The sequence below is a fragment of a genome, unplaced genomic scaffold, assembly GCF_019419815.1.
Source record: "Pyrus x bretschneideri cultivar Hongxiangsu unplaced genomic scaffold, Pyrus_bretschneideri_v1 Contig26, whole genome shotgun sequence".
NCBI classification, from domain to species: Eukaryota; Viridiplantae; Streptophyta; class Magnoliopsida; order Rosales; family Rosaceae; genus Pyrus; species Pyrus x bretschneideri.
The window spans coordinates 2,789,542-2,812,490 of NW_025999568.1; the positions used below are offsets into that span (position 1 = coordinate 2,789,542).

General features: G+C 39.3%; 1 protein-coding gene and 3 long non-coding RNA genes across 4 annotated transcripts; 2 read left to right on the forward strand and 2 right to left on the reverse strand.

Annotated features, from left to right (window-relative positions):
- Positions 1-1,226: 1,226 nt before the first annotated feature.
- On the reverse strand, positions 1,227-2,511 carry LOC125478684. The gene is made up of 2 exons (XR_007259454.1): positions 2,166-2,511; positions 1,227-1,628 (listed from the first exon to the last, which is right to left on the reverse strand). It is a non-coding gene; the product is annotated as an uncharacterized LOC125478684 (long non-coding RNA).
- A 2,850-nt stretch (positions 2,512-5,361) lies between these two features.
- LOC103944885 lies at positions 5,362-6,928 on the forward strand. The gene is made up of 4 exons (XR_666902.3): positions 5,362-5,511; positions 5,674-5,729; positions 6,537-6,578; positions 6,664-6,928. It is a non-coding gene; the product is annotated as an uncharacterized LOC103944885 (long non-coding RNA).
- Positions 6,929-13,008: 6,080 nt separating this feature from the next.
- On the forward strand, positions 13,009-14,584 carry LOC103944878. Its single transcript, XR_666897.3, has 4 exons — positions 13,009-13,164; positions 13,327-13,382; positions 14,193-14,234; positions 14,320-14,584. It is a non-coding gene; the product is annotated as an uncharacterized LOC103944878 (long non-coding RNA).
- Positions 14,585-14,706: 122 nt separating this feature from the next.
- Positions 14,707-16,470, reverse strand: LOC103944880 (formin-binding protein 4). Its single transcript, XM_009355356.3, has 2 exons — positions 16,079-16,470; positions 14,707-15,150 (listed from the first exon to the last, which is right to left on the reverse strand). Exons 1-2 carry the CDS (start codon positions 16,337-16,339, stop codon positions 14,959-14,961), a joined length of 453 nt encoding a protein of 150 aa, XP_009353631.2. The 5' UTR covers positions 16,340-16,470; the 3' UTR covers positions 14,707-14,958.
- Positions 16,471-22,949: the final 6,479 nt, after the last annotated feature.

The following is a 22,949-nucleotide window of genomic DNA, read 5'->3' on the forward strand; positions in this document are numbered from 1 at the left end:
ACGCATCTTATCCTTCCATTGGGTGAAGTTTGATCCATCAAATTTGTCTAGCTTGTAGACATCTTGATTGATAATTTTCAAAGCCATGTTATCAGATTTGTTATTCATGATGAAAATAATACTTTAAGATTATTAGAGTAAATATAGAAATATAGAGAATAATTTGAATGATGACTTTGAGATACGACTTGAATCGTTTCCTTAAAGTGTTATTTGCCCCCACTTGAATGAGTTTGCTGAAGGGTTCTTAGCAAGTCACTTCCAGGATACAACAAAGTATGGAATATTCGATTAGCAAAACCGAATTGTATTCCCTTAGAAATAACTAGAAAGACATTGTATGAATGTGATGGAGAGAAAAGAGAGCAAATAATTTAGAAACAAATTTTTGAAAATTGTGTGTGAAACATTATGCCACAATAGGTATTTATAAGCATTAAAGCACTCATTCATCGAGTCCCTTCATTTTAGTTGAAGGTATACAACCCTTCTTAATAGTGTTGACCCAAAAGACTTGTCTTTTATTTAGAATTTTCAAAAAATAAATTTTGATTATTTATATCTTTTAATTCTACTCATACAATTTGAGTAAGCATCATGTCTTTTAACTAAAAGTTGTAATCATTCAACTAATTACATTTGTTGCGCACTGCAACACCCTTTATCATGCACACACACGCTACACAATGCAGCACCAAGTCATATATATATAATAATTTATATATTTATTATTGAAATCTCTAGCAAAGAGTTCGGCTAAGTTACACAATGGGCAACCTAATTTGGTATCGAACTCGCCATCCACAAAATTCGAATCTAAAAACCTCTCACTTCCAAGTGAAGAGGAATATCACCAAATTGTAATATTATGTGGCATCACACCGAGTATTAACTGAACACTCAAAACGGAATTGAATCACCAACCAAATGATATTTGAATGTCTAAAACCCGGATTTCGTGAGTTGTGAACCAAGTTAGGACAGTAAATGCCAGCCCAAATAGGATATTTAAGATAATCTTTCAGCCCAATCCCCAACTTTTGTTGATTTCTTCTTCTTTGTTTTAGTCCTTTTTTCTTTTCGGTGTTTAGCATAATATTTTCATTATTGTTGTATTAGTGCCAACAGGCCAACCCATTAATTGAGAAAACCATCCACCTAAAACTCCAAATTGTACGCACCTAAACTCTTCAAAAAAAAAAAAAAAAAAAAGGTACAGAAAGGGGTTCAACCAAGCAAAATCTGCACTCGCTCAAGGCATATTACATAAGGAAATTTTTTGCCAACTCAACTCCACAAGTATGGTGTCATTTGCCACCACACCATGTTATACAAATAAAAACCCTAACGATCACGTGACAGTGATTAACCCAAACGCATGTTGTGTTATATATACAAGTTGTATGCTACCAAAAACATCTCAAAACGTTGATGAGAGAGCTGAAAAGGCAATTTTCTTGAACGAGATAGTCTCGTTGAACCAATCGCTCTAACCGCCTTTGCCGTGAGTTGAAATTTCGAGGGAGGAGATCACTGTGGTAGAGCAAGGTTGTGGTAGTAGCTGCCGGCCGGGATATCAATGCCGTCACAAGGCTCACCAGTGATCCAAGCATCACTCGCATTACAGGCTGTCAAAATTGTTATTAACAAAAATGTTTACTTGCCACTGATTAAAAATAAACATTTTTAAAAATAGCCAAATTTTGAACTTGTTAAAGACTTTTAATCAGCTTAATTTTCAGACTCCTAAAATTTTAACCGGTCGAGACTCGAGAGGGAGTTTCAGGCCTAATATATACATGAAATTACTTGCATATACCTAATACTCGAAAGTATTGATCAGATGTATGTAACTACTATATATGACAAAATAATAATTTCAAAATTGGTACATGTTTACTGCTGCGTCCAAACTATGATCTAAAAGAATTAGATGGCAATTACCAGAAATGAATCCATGTTGAGTGAAAACCAGTGGCATTAAGCAAAGCACACATAATCAAATGATTGAAATCATCCGAGTGACACACATGCATTCAAACATTCAAACACAAAAGGGTACCACAAATCTTGCTGATATTAAATTAAAGTAGAAAAAGAGAAAGAAGACTGCATGCCAATAAACATATACATATGAGAGAGAGAGAGAGAGAGAGAGAGCATACCATGGTGATGGATTGATCATGAGAAGAAGAAGAAGAAGAAGAAGAAGAAGATGGGTTGACAAAGAAGGAAGAATCGTGACGTTGGAGATGAAAGAATCTTGTTTAATATATTCGTAACCCAATAAAATAAAAATAATAATGAGTCACAGAGACTGAGGGAGAGAGAGAGATGTGATTTGGATTTTACAGTAGAATCAAATGTTGAAGGTGCAGAAAGGGACTGAGAAACCCAGGACAAAAGCTCCTGAAAGTTGTTCGGCCTCGTGAATAATGCCCCACCTAGGGCATATCGACCACCCACAGTATATGTGTGTGTATATATATATATAACCAGCCAACAAAATTCCCAGGAAAAAAAAAAAAAAAACCCAACAAATGCACAAAGCGGGCTTTTTTTTTTTTAACACAGTGAAAGCAATACAACAAAAAGAACTGAGTCAACCGTTGTCTTCTTTGTGACAAAAAGCCTCTTTTATATAAAGAAGGAGCTCTAACTTGGTAAGGAAGAAAACTTATGGAACACGTAGACTTGAAAAACAAGGAGGCAATCGTAGTTAATAGTTTACCCAATTAATTCTTCCATGTTGCAAAAAAAAAAAAATTTAATTCTTACATGCCACTTAATTTCCTGTGAGCCCCAAAGTTTTCGGGACCAAGAAATATTCCGTATTGAACCAAAACACATGGTCCTATTATAGTACGTAACGTTTTTATATACATTAGTACTAGAGTCATCAAACTCTTTTTAAATTTTGAGCACCATATATGCTTGTCATCTTCCCTTTTTTTATATTTTATAGGTTCTTGATTGGAGTCACTTGACTTCGTGATATTTTAAAGTAGTTGTCTCTTTTTTTTTTTTTCAAAGCTTTGTTCTCCGTTGTCAACAAAAACATTGTTCTACGGCAAAAAAAAATATGAACATTGTTTTTGTAAGGGAATTTGAAAATTATTTCATTTTTAGTTTTTGTTTCATTTTTTTTATTGATAAATGATAGTTGATATCAAACGAGTTCAATTTTCAATTCGGTTTTTTTATTTTTTATTTTTTTACAAAAAAATTCGAACAAACAATATTATTTGCATTAAAAGCAATTTCACCCCTAAAGACTTCACACTAGCACCCAGCGTATATATCCACTCAATGAACAGTGATAGACCCCAATAAACAGTAATAGGCCAAGAGCATCTCCACCCCTAGAACTAAATAGCCTAGTCAATTTTATTAAAATATTATTAATTTTTATTATAAAATAATAATTTGATTTATTAAAATATTATCAATTTTATTAAACCCCATTTAATCCATCGCTCCCACTCCCCCTCAAAACCTCACCATGTCGCACCGCTCCCTGGAACCTCCCTCTGCATCTCTCTCTCTCTCTCTCTCTCTCCCCATTTGGATTTAAGGAACTCTTCCGGTCTTCCCCACAGAAAAATAAAACACCATAGCAGCAGTAAGGTTCCTCACCCCACCTTTTCCATCCTCAGCTGGTTTTTCCCGGAAAATTAACCAAACAGCCAACAAATCTCACAAAAACTAGTTTTTCCTCATGGGTTCTATTGGAAGGTGGCCTCCTTTTCCTATCCAAATTTTCAAAAAATTAATTTCTTGAGCTCGGTATTGCAAATTGTGATATGGGTTTTTCTTGGTTTGCCAGGTTGCTTTCTGGGTTTGTTTATCGTTGTTCTGTTATGCTGCAGCTCGGAATCGGAGGTTGTCACGGTTGATGGCCCAGCTGACGTCAGATGGCTCGGCATCTGGATCTGTCGATTTTGAGCCGGTCTCTTGCCTGGCTTGGGCTGAGTGCCAGCCTATCTGCTGGGCTGGAAGGGAAAGCCTAGGTGCCGAGCCATTTTTTTGGTTGGGTGCTAGCCTATCAGTTCCCCAGTGAAACTGCTCTAAGGGATGGTAAACTTAATCTCACAATAACTACATTGAAAATTGTAATCCAAAAAAAAAAACAACAGTAAACTGAAGATTAACATGAAGCCTTGTTCTAGTGACATTCGTTGGGATGGGCTTAAGGTGGACTAGTTGCTCATGGATGGGATGCAGTTATTTTAACCATAAGCTTGTGTGATTATCAGGTTAGGATTCTTCAATTCTTCGGCCTAAACTAGAATTGGGCCTACTCATAGCACCCCAATATCGCATTGGACTTCAAAATAATTGAGCCTTGTTTCAATACTTTAAAATAGTGTGGATTGGCCCAATTAGTTATTTTTTTATTTTTTTTACGGAGAGATTTTTTCGTGTGTCCGAAACCCGTGCATATACGTCATAGGTCATTGTACAAGTAGAGAGACACTTGAAAAGAAAAACTTCACGCTACTTATGTAATAACATATGGTGTACCATCCCGTATTCCTAGCCCATTGGAAAATCTCTCCTTTTTTTTTAAATCCAAGTAGGACTGAAGCGATTTTTGTTAAAAGAGATATTACTTTAATAAGCTAGACTAAATAAAAAGTGATGATTTAAATCCTGAGTTGCAAATGAATGCCCTATCCATCACGATAAACCAATATTTGCGGTTCAAGGTATTATATGAGCAATTAGTGTTTGAAAGGATGGATCAACCACGGAAGGCATGGTTGTCTTTCAACTGAACATATTTGAGTTTTGGATTCGTCTTAAATCCCCATACTTATGACTTACCAATCAAATCTTACGTAATTCAATTATTTCTACTGAGTTGTTAGGATTAACCATAATACATAAGCAAGCAAACGTTGCATTTTGATTCATAACCTCTCCCATTTCAACCAAAAAATATCAAAACTCTCAAGAAAATCTTCACTCTAAACCAGAGCTTCAAATCAATTTCAAGGTTTTGGTCAGAGTTCATTTGTTTTAATTTGCTTAAGCCTAACTCAGTATAAATTTGGAACTTTGATTGTTTTAAGCAAATTGATGAAAGTTTGTTGCTTTCAATTCATTTAGACTCTATTTGGTATTCACTAATCATTCTATCTTGCAGGTACAGAAAAAATTATTTTATTTTTACCCCATGTGATACGTACTTTGACAAACCGCTAATAAGTCGATTCCTTTAATGTCGTATCGTGTTAACAAATCGTACATGATACCTCCTATTACAAAATAGTTATTATAGATATATGACCAAAAGGATTGACTCGTGCCAGATCAAAAGACAGGGCTGCCTCACGCACGTGATGAGCACGTGCAATATCGAATATATATTGGTGATTTTCCAACCACTCGTAAATAATAGCAACTGCGTATTATTGCGAATAGGGTTGTCCTGTGGATTTGTCGTCGCTCCCAATTCCAACCGAGCAAGACTTTTGCCCTAGATCGCAGCCATGTCTTCCAAGCAAGGTATGTTCTTTACGATTGAAACCCTAGATTTTCAAGTTTCAATTCGCAATTCCGACTCCAATTTTTTGTAAACCATAAAATTGGGTTAAAAACCCTAGAAATTCGTTAGCTTTCGTTTGGATATTCGAGCCCAGAAATATGAAATTGTGTTTCGTTTTTTAGGTGGAAAAGCTAAGCCCTTGAAGGCACCCAAGGCCGATAAGAAGGAGTACGACGAGGTAAGGAATGATTAGGTTTATGTTTTAGGTGGATAAGGATTTGTGTTTTGGCTGGATCTTTTTAGCTCGGAATTTCTTTTTACTGTATGTTGAGATTTAAAAATCCCTTTTATTGGTTAAAACTTATGCTTAATGGATTAGTATGTAGCTGAACTCGTTATTGTGTTTGATTAATCACTAGATAGGAGCAGGGTGATGTTATTTAGTTCTTTTCCGTAAAGTTTGTATTTTGTAGGAATTGAAGTTATTGAAAGAATGGTATGTTGTTTTTTGTAACGTCGGATTTGATTGTGGAAACAATAATGCAAATAACTATTTCTCGATAGGTTTAGTATGGTAACCAAGGAAATTTGTGTTCAACAAAATGGATTCGCTCTGTTTCTCTGACTAGCAGATGCTCGATGTTCAGCTAATAGTATGAACGTTGTTTTAGACTTGTAGTTTGAAAAACGCTGTCTCTGCCCCTTTCCCCCGACCCCCAAACCTGAGCATATTTTGTGTTACCTTGTACATTACATGCTCTCCTATTTGATGACTCCTTTGCCACTCTATCGAATCTTGCATGTTTTGAATTGAGAAGCAAAGGAGCTGCTGAAACAATGTTAGCTGAATTGTTCTCAACTGCACTTATATTTGAATCTTTATACTTATTATTGCCCATGGTGGTTTGTTATATCACCGTGCATTGAAGTTCATGGTTGGACAAATACATGTTCAAGTTCTGAAGTAGTTAGCTTGCTTTTCAGTGGTTTTTAAACTTACTTTTTATATCCCTTGCAATAAGAATCTTTATCTCCTGTTGTGCAGTCTGATTTGGCCAACCTTCAGAAGAAAAAAGATGAGGAAAAGGTAGGTTTATTTTTACAGTAATTAGGCTCCTTTATTGAGTGTTTTGATAGATTATTGATGAAATTATCATGCTTGTGATAAACAGGCACTGAAGGAGCTTAGAGCCAAGGCACAACAGAAGGGGTCATTCGGAGGTGCTGGGCTCAAGAAAAGTGGGAAGAAATGAGTGGGTTTATCCAACCCCAAGCTGGGATACAATATATAGATCTTGAGCTGTAATTATGAACTCGATTGTGTTGACGTCTCGCAATTTATGCGATGATCTAGTTTCTAATGTGCGCTAGATCTAGCTTGAGTGAATTTCAGTGTGTAACATTATGACCCAGTCTAAATAAATTGAGTTTGTCTAATCTGAAGCTTTTCTGATCTGTCTTTTTGAGCTTTCTTTGCAGTGTTACCTTGTTTGCTTTGGTTTGTTATTCTCAAAAATATCAATGAGGTTTCGAGATTGATACTCTTATATCGCACAACCTGCAGATCTGTTTTTGTGTAATGGAGACATAATATGAAACAACGCAAAAATCCCGCAACTCTGATTAACCAAGATTTTGATTTGCTTAACAAAAAGGCATTGCTATTTATATATATCTAAGTAGCAACAAGTGTTATACCAGATGCACTTGCATCCGCAACTTGGCAAAGCTTTGAAACGCACAAGGCAGTAGCACATACAAGTGAAATATGCTCCACAAACTCTGGTTTGATGCATATCTACTGCTGCCCTGGGTCTTCTGGGGTTTCTTTGTCTGGATCTTCATCCCCTTCTTCCTCCTCTTTCTTTTCTTCCTCTTCTTCGTCTTCTTATCTGCTGGCAGTGGAGGCGGTAAAGGTGTTTTCATTGGGCTAAACTGGGGAAATATATCTGGTCTCCTAGCAGATTTCGGTTGTTCCCATTCCTTCAATGTCAAGAAAATGCACACAAGATAAGCATATCTAAATTTACAATTACTCAATCCTATACTTAATAATCCATACGATGCATGGGAAAAATTTTCAATGGCGAATATAACTACGGAATTAAGAACATGTTTAACCTTCCCACTGTAATCTACGATGAAATCCTTATCGAGTAACAATAGAACCTTAACATTTTCCCATTAACACCATTCCAAAATGCATATGCTATATCTAAGATTATATTTAGATAACGGTTACTTGTAGGTTAGGATGGGGAGTGAAGCAGACTAATGAATCATGCAACAAGCACCAGGTCAAACGAACCAGTGCACCTTGTATTCTGAACTTGAGTACAGAAAGTGATGGATTTTTCAATAGTTTGAGCATGAATAAGCAAAAATACCTCTCAATGCTGCCTTAACCTAAGACAACACAATGTTGGAAGGACTCAACTCATTTCATATATGTGTAGCTGACAAATCACAAAATTGGTTAAGCGATTTCATTGCTTGAAATCTTGTTAACTTATTGGCAAGACACCCATGTACACTTATAAGAACTCAATCAAAATATGTTAAGTAAGGACAATCCAATCAACAAGAAGCAAGAGTGTATTAGAGATCCCTAGTTTGGTATGTGCGTGTGTATGTGCATCCCGCTCACGCGCACATACACACAAGTACAGTTTACACTAGATGATGGGATAGTTCCACTTCACAAACAGGCCATTGGCACTTGGAATATTGCTTCCAGGATATATAAGTTCCCAAGTACCCATGAAATACCCAACAAATAGGAACCCTCATGCTGCTGAGAGCTCAAGTGGACTAAGTGAACTGATCCATTGGCACTTGGAATATTGCTTCCAAAATAGTTATTATAGATAGATGACCAAAAGGATTGACTCGTGCCAGGTCAAAAGGCAGAGCTGCCTCACGCTGGTACACCCAATCGGTTCAGGTTGGCTAAAAATGGCAACTTTAACAGAAATAGTGCAGGAATTTAGAAAGAGAAAAGAGAGAGAAGAGTTTGGAGGAAAAAGAGGCAGTTTTAATTCATTTCATTCATAATTTGTCCTCGTCTCTCTATTACATATTTATACTCCTCGTATGAGAACCCTAGCTATTTGGGCATGGTGATAAAAGGGCTAACATGGGCCGGTTGCAAGGAGGGAAGTAGTGGACTCCAGTAAATGGGCTTAACAACTCCCCCACCCTTGAGAAGAGGCATGTCCTCAGGCCTTGAAATCTGGGTAACGGGCCAAGATGTCGTCAGCTTCCTCCCAGGTAGCGTCTTCAGTAGGTAGGCCAGCCCACTGGATCAGCCATTTGGTCATAGCTTTATTTTGCCAGATGCCATTTGGTGTTTAAGTGGAATAAAATGGCCATATTTGGATAAACGATCTACCACCACGAGGATCACTGTATACCCGTTTGAGAGAGGAAGTCCTTCTATGAAATCAAGAGATATATCTTGCCAGATGCCTGTGGGGATGGGCAAGGGCTGCACCAACCCAGGAGGGTGTATATTCTCGATGTTTTGGCGCTGGCATTCTATGCATTCAGCCACAAAATTCTTTATTTCCTTCAGTATTCCTGGCCACAAAAAATTTCTGGAGAGTCTTTTGTAAGTTCGAAGAAAGCCGGAGTGACCTCCTTAAAGAGAGGCATGGAATTCGTCTAAGAGTTTAGGCCGCCATTGTGATGTGAGTGGAATGAAGACTCTTTGTTTGTAGTGTAGCACATCATTTATAATGGATAAACCTTTGATTGAAGTGTTGAGTGCTCGAGCTAAAAGGGTCCAAATTTCTTACACTTGCGGATCCTGAGCGTAGGACTGTTGCAATTGAAGAATACAGTCAAAAATAGGTGTGGAAAGCCCTATTAACAGCAGTAGGTCTTGTTATCTTGAAAGAGTATATGGTGCACTATTTTGAGGACCCAGTCTATACTCAACCGAATAGTTGTACCTTAATAATTTCACCAACCATTTTTGCTGCTGAGGTGTTGTAATTCGCTGCTCCAGAAAATGTTTAAGTGGTTAATGGTCCATGATAATGAGGAAATGCTGACCCAATAGATAAGGATGCCAATGTTGCACGGCAAAGACGATTGCTAACATCTCCTTATCATAATTGGAAAGTCCAAGGGTAAGTGCTTTGCTTAGATAAGTGATTGGATGACCATCTTGGCTTAAAACAGCCCCAATACCATTGCTTGATGCATCAATTTCGATGACAAACTGCTTTGAGAAATCTGGTAGGGCGAGCACCGGTGTTGTGGATAACACATGCTTTAATGCTTCGGATGCCTTAATGGAGTCAAGTGACCATGAGAAGCTGCCCTGTTTCAACATGTTTGTTAAGGGTTTTGCAAGTAGGCTGTAATGCTTGACGAATTTCCAGTAATAACCTGTTAAGCCGAGGAAACCGCGAAGGCCTTTGAGAGATGTCAACCGGGGCCAGTCTATGATGGCCTGTATCTTAGATGGATCAACAATAACTCCCTTGCCAGAGATAATATGGCCCAAATAAGTAATTTGTTCTTGGCCAAATGAGCACTTGTTTAGTTTCACCTTCAGGCTGTTAGTAGACAAAATCTCGAAAATTGTCTCCAAATAGGAAAGGTGAGTAGCTATGGAAGGACTATAAACCAATATATCATCAAAGAAAACTAAGACAAAGTTTCGTAAGTAAGAATGGAAAATCGAATTCATTAAGGATTGAAAGGTGGCAGGTGCATTGGATAAGCCAAAGGGCATTACTGTGAATTCGTAGTGTCCGTCATGGGTGCGAAAAGCGGTTTTTGTGATGTCCTCAGTGCTCATTTGAATTTGGTGGTAACCGGACCGGAGGTCCAGTTTCGAAAAGATTGTGGCGCCTATGAGTTCATTGAGAAGTTCATCCACCACTGGAATAGGAAAACGATCTTTGATAGTTGCAGCATTCAAGGCTTGATAATCAATGCATTAGCGCTAAGTTTTGTCTTTCTTCTTGACAAGAAGAACCGGGGATGAAAAAAGGCTTGAGCTAGGGCGGATGACACCTGAATTTAAGAATTCCCGCACTTGTTTTTCAATCTCCGCCTTTTGATAGTGTGGATACCGATATGGACGAACATTGATGGGTTGGTATGGGGTAGGAGGGGTATTTTGTGGCCGATGGGTCTTTCAGGTGGAAGGCCTGATGGGTTGGCAAATATGTGTTTGTATTGGTGAATGAGGGAGATAAAGGCAGGATGAGTGTCAGTGGGTGGGATAAGTGTAGTATCTGTGGGGGCTATGGAGGCTAAAAGAGAATAAGGATTGTCTAGTAAGTGATCTATCGTATGGTATGTAGGAAATAAAGATGCTGAATGTGTCAAGCCTTGGAGGGTGTAACTTTGGCCTTCCACAGAGAATATCATTGTTTTCTGTTTGAAATGTCAACCAATGAATCCCAAGGATTCCAACCATTCTGCACCCAAAATGAGGTCACAACCAGGCACATCGGGTAAGAGGAAAGAGCCGTGTATAGTATAATCTTGTAATTTGAGAGTCACATCAGTAACACGTTTGAAGGAATAACAGTCATGGGATGCTATGGTGAACTTCACGTGATCGATGGATTCCATAGGTAGGGCCAGCTGTTCAGCAATGTGGGGATTTAAGAGATTGTACACGGATCCGGAGTCGATCAGAATGGTGATAGGCTTGGAGGAAATTGAGCCTTTCAATCGCATTGGTCGCCCGATATTAATACCCATAATGAAGAACAGTTCAAGCATGTGACAAAAGGTCTCCTCTACCGTAGTGTTTTCCTTTCGACAATCATGGAATTCTGTAGAATCGTCCTTATGCAGAGTAGGGTCAAGCAATACAAGCAGTGGGGTTTGCATTTGTGGATGGGTGAATATTGTTCATGACAGCCAAAACATTCATTTTTCTATCGTTTATCCTATACTTCAGCTGAGGTTAGGTGCTTAAATGCGCTATTAAGCAGGGATGGTTGTTTTGTAGTGGTTAATGGTGTTGGGTTAGGGAAAGAGGAATGGGAAGTGGTGGTATAGGATGGGTAGGCGCGGGGAAAAGTAGGGCTGGTAAAACGTTTGGCTTGCAGCTTAGTTTCAAAAAATTTTGCTAATTTCTGGGCTTGATGTAAAGATTCGGGTTCGAGAGCAAGGACATCATGACGGATGTCCTCTTTTAGACCGCCCAAGAACACGTGTTTCAATTGGTTTTTTGTCCAATCAGTTACCTGGTAAGAAAATCGTGTGAACTTTGCCAGATAATCATCAACAATGGCCTTTTGTTGAATGTGAGTGAGCTGGGATTCAATGTTTGCTCGATCACCCCCACCAAAACGTTAAAGCAACAGATCAACGAATAAACCCCAATTATCTCTGCCATGTCTTTGTTCAAAACCTTTCATCCATATAAAAGCATCTACACCAAAATTACATGTTGTTACAAGGACTCATTGGTGACGAGGGACCTCGTAATAGTCGAGATAACGTTCGGCCATGGCCAACCACCTATAAGGGTCCTCCCTATTGAAACGCGGGAGTTCCATTTTGATGGGTTTGAAAGTATTAGGAGGGTGTTGGAAAATGTATGGTGTTGGGTAGGTGTGGGTAGTAGAAAGAGAGGTGGGGTACAGTGTGACATTGAAGGAGTGGGAAGTATATGGTATTGGGTGGGTGTAGGTGTAAGGGTGCGGTGAGTAATTGGAGGAAGAGGCTGGGTTCGATTGAGAGTGGGTAGGCCTGGTTGTGATAGTATTAAGGGATAAAGTACGGCGGGTTGAGGGGATGTAAGTATGTAGTGGGTTGAGGGTGGGTGGGTTAGAAAGGCTAAAGCCCATGTAGGATGTATTCGATGGAAGAAAGAGGGTTGGAGATTGGGTGTAGAGGATCTCGGGTTGGGTGTGGCAGTGGGTGGTACAGAGGTGGCCGGGGTGGCAGTAGGTAGGATGGTGGTGGTCAGGGTGGGAGGGCTGATTTGAGGTGGCGTAGCTTGTTGAGCAGCAAGGTTTGGAAAGATGCGAACTGGGAAGTCATGGTAGTTTGGAAAGCCATGTTGAAGTCGTTGAGTTGTTCAAGAGACTTTTGGAATGAAGCTTGCTGATTTTCTACAATGGCGATGGTGTCACAGACATCCTCGACCTAGTTACGAATGTGCTCGTGACGAACATCCACCGCAGCGACGACTGCGTCGAGGTCAGAGCTAGCAGATTGTGTGTTTTTGCCCATCGATCGAAGGGCTCTGATACCAATTGGTACACCCAATCGGTTCAGGTTGGCTAAAAATGGCAACTTCAACAGAAATAGTGCAGGAATTTAGAAAGAGAAAAGAGAGGAGTTTTGAGGAAAAAGAGGCAGTTTTAATTCATTTCATTCGTAATCTGTCTTCGTCTCTCTATTACATATTTGTACTCCTCGTAGGAGAACCTTAGCTATTTGGGCATGGTGATAAAAGGGCTGACATAGGCCGGTTGCATGGAGGGAAGTAGTGGACTCCAGCAAATGGGCTTAACACACGCACGTGATGAGTGCGTGCAATATGGAATATATATTGGTGATTTTCCAACCTCTCGTAAAGAAGAGCAGCTGCGTATTATTGCGAATAGGGTTGTCCTGTGAATTTGTCGTCGCTCCCAATTCCAACCGGGCAAGACTTTTGCCCTAGATCGCAGCCATGTCTTCCAAGCAAGGTATGTTCTTTACGATTGAAACCCTAGATTTTCAAGTTTCAATTCCCAATTCCGACTCCAATTTTTTGTAAACCATAAAATTGGGTAAAAAACCCTAGAAATTCGTTAGCTTTCGTTTGGATTTTCGGGCCCAGAAATATGAAATTGTGTTTCGTTTTTTAGGTGGAAAAGCTAAGCCCTTGAAGGCACCCAAGGCCGATAAGAAGGAGTACGACGAGGTAAGGAATGATTAGGTTTATGTTTTAGGTGGATTAGGATTTGTGTTTTGGCTGGATCTTTTTAGCTCGGAATTTCTTTTTACTGTATGTTGAGATTTAAAAATCCCTTTTATTGGGTAAAACTTATGCTTAATGAATTAGTATGTAGCTGAACTCGTTATTGTGTTTGATTAATCACTAGATAGGAGCAGGGTGATGTTATTTAGTTCTTTTCCGTAAAGTTTGTATTTTGTAGGAATTGAAGTTATTCAAAGAATGGTTTATTGTTTTTTGTAACGTCAGATTTGATTGTGGAAACAATAGTGCAAATAACTATTTCTCGATAGGTTTAGTATGGTAACCAAGGAAATTTGTGTTCAACAAAATGGATTCTCTCTGTTTCTCTGACTAGCAGATGCTCAATTTTCAGCTAATAGTATGAACGTTGTTGTAGACTTGTAGTTTGAAAAACGCTGTCTCTGCCCCATTCCCCCGATCCCCAAACTTGAGCATATTTTGTGTTACCTTGTACATTACATGCTATGCTATTTGATGACTCCTTTGCCACTCTATGTCAAATCTTGCATTTTTTGAATTGAGAAGCAAAGGAGCTGCTGAAACAATGTTAGCTGAATTGTTCTCAACTGCACTTAGATTTGAATCTTTATACTTATTATTGCCCATGGTGGTTTGTTATATCACCGTGCATTGAAGCTCATGGTTGGACAAATACATGTTCAAGTTCATGAAGTAGTTAGCTTGCTTTTCAGTGGTTTTTAAACTTACTTTTTATATCCCTTGCAATAAGAATCTTTATCTTCTGTTGTGCAGTCCGATTTGGCCAACCTTCAGAAGAAAAAAGATGAGGAGAAGGTAGGTTTATTTTTACCGTAACCAGGCTCCTTTATCGAGTGTTTTGATAAATTATTGATGAAATTATCATGCTTGTGATAAACAGGCACTGAAGGAGCTTAGAGCCAAGGCACAACAGAAGGGGTCATTCGGAGGTGCTGGGCTCAAGAAAAGTGGGAAGAAATGAGTGGATTTATCCAACCCCAAGCTGGGATACAATATATCGATCTTGAGCTGTAATTATGAACTCGATTGTGTCGACGTCTTTCAATTTATGCGATGGTCTAGTTTCTAATGTGCGCTAGATCTAGCTTGAGTGAATTTCAGTGTGTAACATTATAACCGAGTCTAAATAAATTGAGTTTGTCTAATCTGAAGCTTTTCTGATCTGTCTTTTTGAGCTGTCTTTGCAGTGTTACCTTGTTGGCTTTGGTTTGTTATTTTCAAAAATATCAATGAGGTTTCGGAGATTGAGACTCTTATATCGCACAACGCAAAAATCCCGCGACTCTGATTAACCAAGATTTTGATTTGCTTAACAAAAAGGCATTGCTATTTATATATATCTAAGTAGCAACAAGAGTTACGTTCCAGTATTGTTCCCAAAAAAATTGCTTCAACTCTATCCATTCATCCTTTGGTTATACGAGATGCACTCGCATCTGCTACCTGCAAAGCTTGAAATGCACAAGGCAGTAGCACATACAAGTGAAATATGCTCCACAAACTCTGGTTTGATGCATAACTACTGCTGCCCTGGGTCTTCTGGGGTTTCTTTGTCTGGATCTTCATCCCCTTCTTCCTCCTCTTTCTTTTCTTCCTCTTCTTCGTCTTCTTCGGGAGGATCTGCTGGCAGTGGAGGTGGTAAAGGTGTTTTCATTGGGCTAAACTGGGGAAATATATCTGGTCTCCTCGCAGGTTTAGGCCGTTCCCATTCCTTCAATGTCAAAAAATGCACACAGGATAAGCATATCTAAATTTTCCAAAGGCGAATATACCTACGGAATTAAGATCACGTTTAACCTTCCCTCTGTAATCTACGGTGAAATCCTTATCAAGTGACAATAGAACCTTAACATTTTCCCATTAACACCATTCCAGAATGCATATGCTATATCGAAGATTATATTTACATAATGGTTACTTGAAGTTTAGGAACTTAGGATGGAGAGTGAAGCAGACTAATAAATCATGCAACAAGCACCAGGTCAAACGAACCAGTGCACCTTGTATTCTGAACTTGAGTACAGAAAGTGTTTGATTTTTCAATAGTTTGAGCATGAATAAACAAAAACACCTCTCAATGCTGCCTTAGCCTAAGACAACACAATGTTGGAAGGACTCAACTCATTTATATATGTGTAACTGACAAATCATAAAATTGGTTGAGCAATTTCATTGCTTGAAATCTTGTTAACTTGTTGGCAAGACACCGGTGTACACTTATAAGAACTCAATCAAAAGATGTTAAGTAAGGACAATCCAATCAACAAGAAGCAAGAGTGTATTAGAGATCCCTAGTTTGGTATGTGTGTCCCGCTCGCGCGCACATACACACAAGTATAGTTTACATCAGATGATGGAATAGTTCCACTACACAAACAGGCCATTGGCACTTGGAATATTGCTTCCAGAATATTTAAGTTCCCAAGTACCCATGAAATACCCAACAAACAGGAACCCTCATGCTGCTGAGAGCTCAACTGGACTAAGTGAACTGATCCCAACAGGCAAACATTACAAGCATTATGGTACTTGTATAAGAAAATGCTGAAAAAATAAACCAATTTTTGGACACAAAATAGATCACAGAACGTGTTCGACAAAATTACCCACAGAAAGATTGAGATGGGTTAGAAACTTACAATGGGGAATTCGAGAGGGGAGCGGCGGGTCAGCTTTTCCTCCTCGGGAGCCATCCGAACGACATGGCTTTGCGTCTGACGATTGAGAAAGGTTAGGGGTTTTGGGCGGAGAGTGGTAGAGCAACCGGGATAACGTTTATACTGGTTCTGTCTGAAACTACACCAGAAAGAAAGATATGGAGAAGGAGGAGAAGAAGAAGAAGGTGTTGGTAATGGCGGGATTACGGCGGGCAGAGGCAGCGTGAGGCTCCGCAACGCCATATTTGGGTCGGGAGTTTGGATTGCTGAGTTTCTTACTGAGACTGAAATCGTATCGCATTATGCTGCTACTCTTCGGGACTCTTAGTGCTGACCCGATGTAACTTCGGCAAGTCCGCGCCGGGAAGAGATCCTCTCGGATTCCATCAAATACTACCAATTAATTAATCGGGTTCTTAAAATTTGATTAAATGACTATAAATAGAGGGTCATTTTAAAAATTATAATAATTTTAACCGTTGGATCAAATTTCAAGATTCTGGATTAATTGATTAGTGAGCTTTGATGGAAGAGATCCTGACCCGTCCACGCCGACTCAATCCACAAATCCAATCCCAATTCTGTTCTTTATAAGCCCAAGTCTAAGTAATGGGCTAGTGGTAAGGTGCAACTCGAGCAGGTTGGGCAGGTTAGAAAGTCAACCCAATCCTAACCCAACTTTTACAATTCGGGCTCAGGTTTGGGTTGAGTTTCATTCGGGTTCAGTTGGGCTCGGGTTTAATTGGGTTATGGCTCACTTGGGTTTGGGTTCGGGTTGCTTAACTTTTTCAAGTTTAATCTTGTAACTTAGTTTCCAAAAATTCCTAAAAAAATTAAGCCAAGTAGCATCAAAACTAGCTAACTTTAATTTCATAAATCAATCAAAGTTGTTGAGCAATTGCTTCAAGACACAGAATTTAGGTTTTGGAGACTAACAATCTACTATAAAGCTTTAGGATTTAGAGACTACGAATGTGTGACAACCCGTTCCAAATTTTACGTTTTTATTTTATTTTAAAAGCGTGAGTTTACGAAATTGCCCTAGAGGCAAGGACTTTGACTTCCGTTGACCATCGACTTGAGAGATGTGGGACTTATTCTTTTAGCATATCCTCGTAGTACTCGTTGGTACGAACGTATAGGCGAAAGCCGTTTGCGAGTCCGGATTATAACGGTATAGTTACAGACGTTTGAAATTGGTTATTTAAAGGTAGTTAAATTATTTGAACTCCCACCTTGTGGGAAGACTAACCAATCAGCCTTTAAGCAAGAAAATAAGGGACCAATCAGCAAAAGAAAGGGAGGACCAATCAGAAATTGAGGAGAAGTGAGAGAGAAGCTAGCAGCTTCCCCAAAACCGTGACCCAACATGCACGACCACCCATTTTCCGAGGCCTATTCCGGCCAACTCCGGTGGTGTTTTTCGATGCCACCACCACCATCTTGAAGCTCTCATTCCCCTCTACAAAACACACCAAGAACCACCTTGATTAACCATGGTATGGGGCGGTTTGAGGCCACGAAAGTTGACGAAAACCAATGGTGCTCCGGCCACCCTTTTCGATTTTCCGGAAAATCGGCAAAGCGATGGCCGATGCCACCACTTGGGATTTGTAGCCTATCATCCCAGGAGCAAAACCCAACCAACCTTGACCCCGTTGGACCACCGTAGACGACGAATCGACGTCGGGAAGTTTTAGGCACCCGCCGGCTTTGTGGGCAAAATTGACCATCTTCCGTCTACTTTTGGACTTCGTGGCAGGTATGAAAGTTTCTCCACTCACTGAGATCTTCATTTCTGTGAAGTTTGAGAATTTTTGGAAATAGTTGGATTTTCCGGCGAGTCGGGGTGGCCGACCGCCACCCGCGGCGGCGCGTGCGGCGGCGCGTGGCCAGTGGGCCGCCAATGCTATTTTTAGGCTATGTCAAATGTCTTGAATTCAGTTTTTTCATTTGAATGACGTAGGTTGATAGTTGGAACCCAAATTCGTTACGATACGTTACTTGATAAAAATGTGAATCGATGATCCGACCGTTGGATCGTCACCAAATTTGGATATATTATAATACGTAATATTTAAAGATCATAGGAATTTATGGATCGGGAATCCGACTTACGGATCTTCCTGAATTGGATTTGTAAGTTAGTAAAATAAATGTTCACGTCCACTTGGTTTTGGGCAAATGGCGGAGATCCGTCCGTTGGATCGAAATGAAATTTTAATATGTTATTCTAGAAATATATTGTGGATCGTTGGGAGTTGCAGATTGGAAATCTGATATGCGGATCTTCCGGGTCAAGTTATACAGTGTTGTAAACCCTACCGTTGATCTTTGATCGACGGTTGACTTGTGGTCAATGGGCCTCAAACTATTTTAGAATGTCGTTGAAGTTGTGTTTTATGTGAATTACATATTCTACAGATAAGAGTTCTGAGATGTGATTTGATAATTGGTCACATGGACCAATCATTCAGGACGTCTCGATGCGTGCGCTAGAGAATCATAGCGTGGACTCCAGGTGAGTGCATCTTTTCCTTTTTATCGTACATATTATTGAGAGTTCTATCGACACTTTTAAATTGATTAGGCATATTACTTTCATATATAATTATTGTGAATGCTTGAAGTACTATATGAACTACGAATGGCTTGATCCCTGTTTAGGGTTCGTAGGCAGTCTAACGAGACGTTAGATGCAGCCATAAAATATTTGAGACAAAAGCCTTGCTTGGGAAATTGGTAAATGCAAGTTTTAGTTTTATGAATTAGTTTGTTAAATTAGTGTTAATTGGGTTGTCATGGATAATTATCCCTGAAAATAAGTAGTTTGGGTGTAGGGCGTTATTGATTGTACACTTCTCACTGTATTGTTTATAATTGAAAATGCTACGACATGGTTGAGTATTAGATTGCATCATGGTATATCCATATGTATATTACTTGCATATAATTATTGGGAATGCTTTTAAGTGCAAAGGTGAACTCAGGACACCCAGGTAAGTTCAGGTAAGTTTATGGTATTAATTGAATCGATTGAGTTATAGCATGACTACAGTTATGAGTTAGGCAACTTCGTTACTGTCGTACTGGTTGCCATGAGTTCCACATGTTATATTGAGATGCATTGAGAGCTCATAAACCTGCACCCCGGTGTTAGTGCTCCCGCCCGTGGCCAGGGCACAGTCCTTCACGTGATGTTCACCTCCCGCACCTTACGCTCACCTTGGATTCAAGGTAGGTGCACAATCCTGTCGTACATACCACTTTAGGTGGTTCCGACTCGTAGGTGACCCGCGATTATTCGCCCAGTCTTCACGTAATCGTAGCACTTGAGCGTATTTATTTACACCCAATCCTGTCGTACAGACCACTTTAGGTGGTTCCGACTCGTGTGCAGGTATACTTATTGAGCTATTGGCTAGCCAGGATTGATGAGATATGGATAAGTCGTACAGGTCACTATAGGTGACTCCGACTTATATGCTAGCCATGATTGATGAGATTGAGATATGGATAAGTCGTACAGGTCACTATAGGTGACTCCGACTTATATGCTAGCCAGGATTGATGAAATATAGATAAGTCGTACAGGTCACTATAGGTGACTCCGACTTATATGCTAGCCATGATTGATGAGATATGAGATATAGATAAGTCGTACAGGTCACTATAGGTGACTCCGACTTATATGCTAGCCAGGATTGATGAGATATAGATAAGTCGTACAGGTCACTATAGGTGACTCCGACTTATATGCTAGCCATGATTGATGAGATTTGAGATATGGATAAGTCGTACAGGTCACTATAGGTGACTCCAACTTATATGCTAGCCAGGATTGATGAGATATGGATAAGTCGTACAGGTCACTATAGGTGACTCCGACTTATATGCTAGCCATGATTGATGAGATATGGATAAGTTATACATGTCATTTTAGATGACTCTGACTGATATATCACTTTGTATTGATTTAGTTCATTTGGCCTACTTATTAATGTATGGTGGAGTTGATGGCAAACCGTGGTTTTGGTCATTTTCTAAGTATGATTTGGATATATGTAGATATGTTGTACTGTCTTATGGAAAACAATACGGGTTTGACATTTAGGGGCATTACTTTTAGAGAGGTAATAACTTTGGGAAGCTTGGTTTTATTGCTTACTCACACCTTCTGTTTGGTGCCCTCCAGGTTTTAGCTGCTGAGTTTGTATCGACAAGAATCTATGGCGAATCATAGTATTGATGGATATTTTTGAGGGTATGATTCTTACCCATGCTACTGTACCTTACTTTTGCTCTGACATCGCGTGTGAGATGGGTTCGCTCCCACTCGTAGCGCACTCTGGTACTTAGACACTTTTAGATTCAAATTTATTCACTTTTTCTACACTCTATCACATTTTATGGCTTCGTCACTGTTCAGGTGTCGGCCAGCACAGCTCGATTCAGGGTCCGAGTGGACTTTCTGGGTCGAGGTGTGTCAAATGTCCGCTGACTAATCAAAGCCTCTTATTCCCTAAAAGCTTAAGTAATTATAAAGGGTAATTTATTTTTAAAAAAAAAAATTAGAAAAGGCGTTGGTTTTTGGACTTGGCTCACTTGGGTGTAGTATGAGAATTAATTGATATGGATTATAATCTGGTTAGATTGGGTTTGGTTGGTCGAGTTGGGTTGGATTGGGGATGGACGGGCAAATGATCAACCCAACTAAGCCCAATCAATGAACGGGTTGAAATTGGGTTGGGTTTGGGCGGGTTATAACTAAAAAAAACTTGCATGTTCAGTTTTAAAGTCGAGTTAGACATGGGCGGGTTCGGATTGGCCCAACCCAAGTTGTAACCCTAGCTGGTGGTTTGGGGAAAAAATATAGTTATTCACTAATTTCTCCCACGCAACATGTAAGCAATTGTCAATTTTTTTCATAAACTTTCATTTTAGTTGATTACCTCTTCTGAGCCTTAATAATTGGTCACAAGTAATGATTTGTTTTCAGCAAACATTTTCTATGTTGTTGATTATTCTTTTTGAGCAAATATTGCAATGAAAAACGCTCCACTTATGCCCTGCCAAAAGGATTACAATACAAAAGGATTTACCAAGTCGAAAAATGTTGGAATACAAGTAAGAGCTTGTTTGATATCCTTCTTATATCTAATTCTCTATTTTAGTTACATTCATCATTTCTGAAAGAAAAAAATTATTTACAAATTGAATACCACAATACTAAAAGTTATTCACAATTATATGTCAGATTTGGACTTTCATTTAGGCGGTGCTATTCACACACCTAATTTTATCTTTCACACATCCTCTGTTAATTTCTATCATTTGATTGTCTTCAATTCATTTAATTCGACATACAAAAATTGTCAGAGGTGTGTGGAAGATAAAAAGCCGTATGTTGTAAAATCTTGTCCTTGGATTTTACTATTTAGTTTTACGTATTTCGTGTTTTTCCTCGATTGGTGCCCCCAATTGGTGTGGTGCCCCATCTAGACGTGTTGCAATTTTGGACATACAATGGTCACCTTTGACTTATACCGGCTACATAGTACAATCGGCCCCTTGGAATCACTCGAACTCGACTATCATGTGAAGTCGGCCAAATATGTAGTGTTTGGGCACATTTCTGGCAGCTAGTTCTTAAACAAGTCGATTTTCAGGTGGTCGAGAGTTTTGCTTAGGGACGTGATGCATTTCGATAAATTCCCTTTCAACTTCTGCAAATGTTTCTTTGGCAGGTGAGCATCGACCATGTTTACTGTCCCATCTAGGAATGGATCTATGTTGACCAACATTTGGCTTTTCTCAAGAAACTTCAGCTTTCCATTATTTATCCAACTTAGAATAGCATCCCTAAATATCACACAGTTGTTGGTTGAATGTTTACCAGAATTATGATACTTGCAATATACTTTCCCCTTCAGGTCCTTGGCCTTGAGGTATATTATGTCCGGGCTAAAGCTTAATTATCTTGGCTACCAAGAGCTGGTCAAAAATTACATCGGCCTTTTATAATATCAAAAGTATAAACCTATAATGTCTTCACCGAAACTTTGGCCGAAGTAGTATGGGTTTTTGTATCCTTAGTGTTAGCACGAGTTAATGCCTTGCACATAAATGGTTTGTTAATCATGATTCCGACCGTGTCAATACTAGTGTCATGAGCCTTAGTATCGTCAGCCAAAGCATAACTCACACTTGGATTCTTGTACAAAGTTCCTTGTGATGCGGTTTTTATGATGTTTTCATTGAGTCGTATTGTTCCAGATGTTCGGCCAACTCATACATGTCCTGAAAATTCATGTCAATGAACTTTTTCTAAAACTCCATATTTATGTCATTCTGAGCTATCCGTACATATTAGGCCTCTAGAAGAGGTACTTAGCACCAATTTTTAGCTGCCTTGAATCTATATAGGTACTGAGCCAGGGATTCATCGGATGCATGGGCCATCCTGGCTAATGAAGAGACTGAAACTTCCATTCCAGGTCTATGAAATTGTTTACAAAACTTTCTTGCCAGTTCTTCTCAAGTCTGCACCGAATTCGCTAACAAATTGATGTACCAAGAGAATGTTGCTGTTATCAAAGAATAGTTGAACAAACGTAACTTGTGGTAGTCATGGTTTGCATCTCCATTGGGCAATAAAATGGGCAACATGTTCTAATGACGAGAGGCTATACTCGCCATTGAAGAGGCTAAAATTAAGAATCTTGAATTCCGGAGGATACTCGAATTTCTCGACGTATAATGGATATGGATGAATGTACTTAGGGATCTTCGACCTTCTCTTCATAGTCGAATCTATCATCTAATGGATTCCTCTACGCAACAACCAATGACT

Bases quoted from the DNA above. Each gene is read 5' to 3' on its own strand.
- LOC103944880 (XM_009355356.3), bottom strand. From the start codon at position 16,339: ATGGCGTTGCGGAGCCTCACGCTGCCTCTGCCCGCCGTAATCCCGCCA. The intron at 15,151-16,078 runs GTAAGTTTCTAA...TTGACATTGAAG, and splicing joins CCCCTCTCGAATTCCCCATT to GAATGGGAACGGCCTAAACC.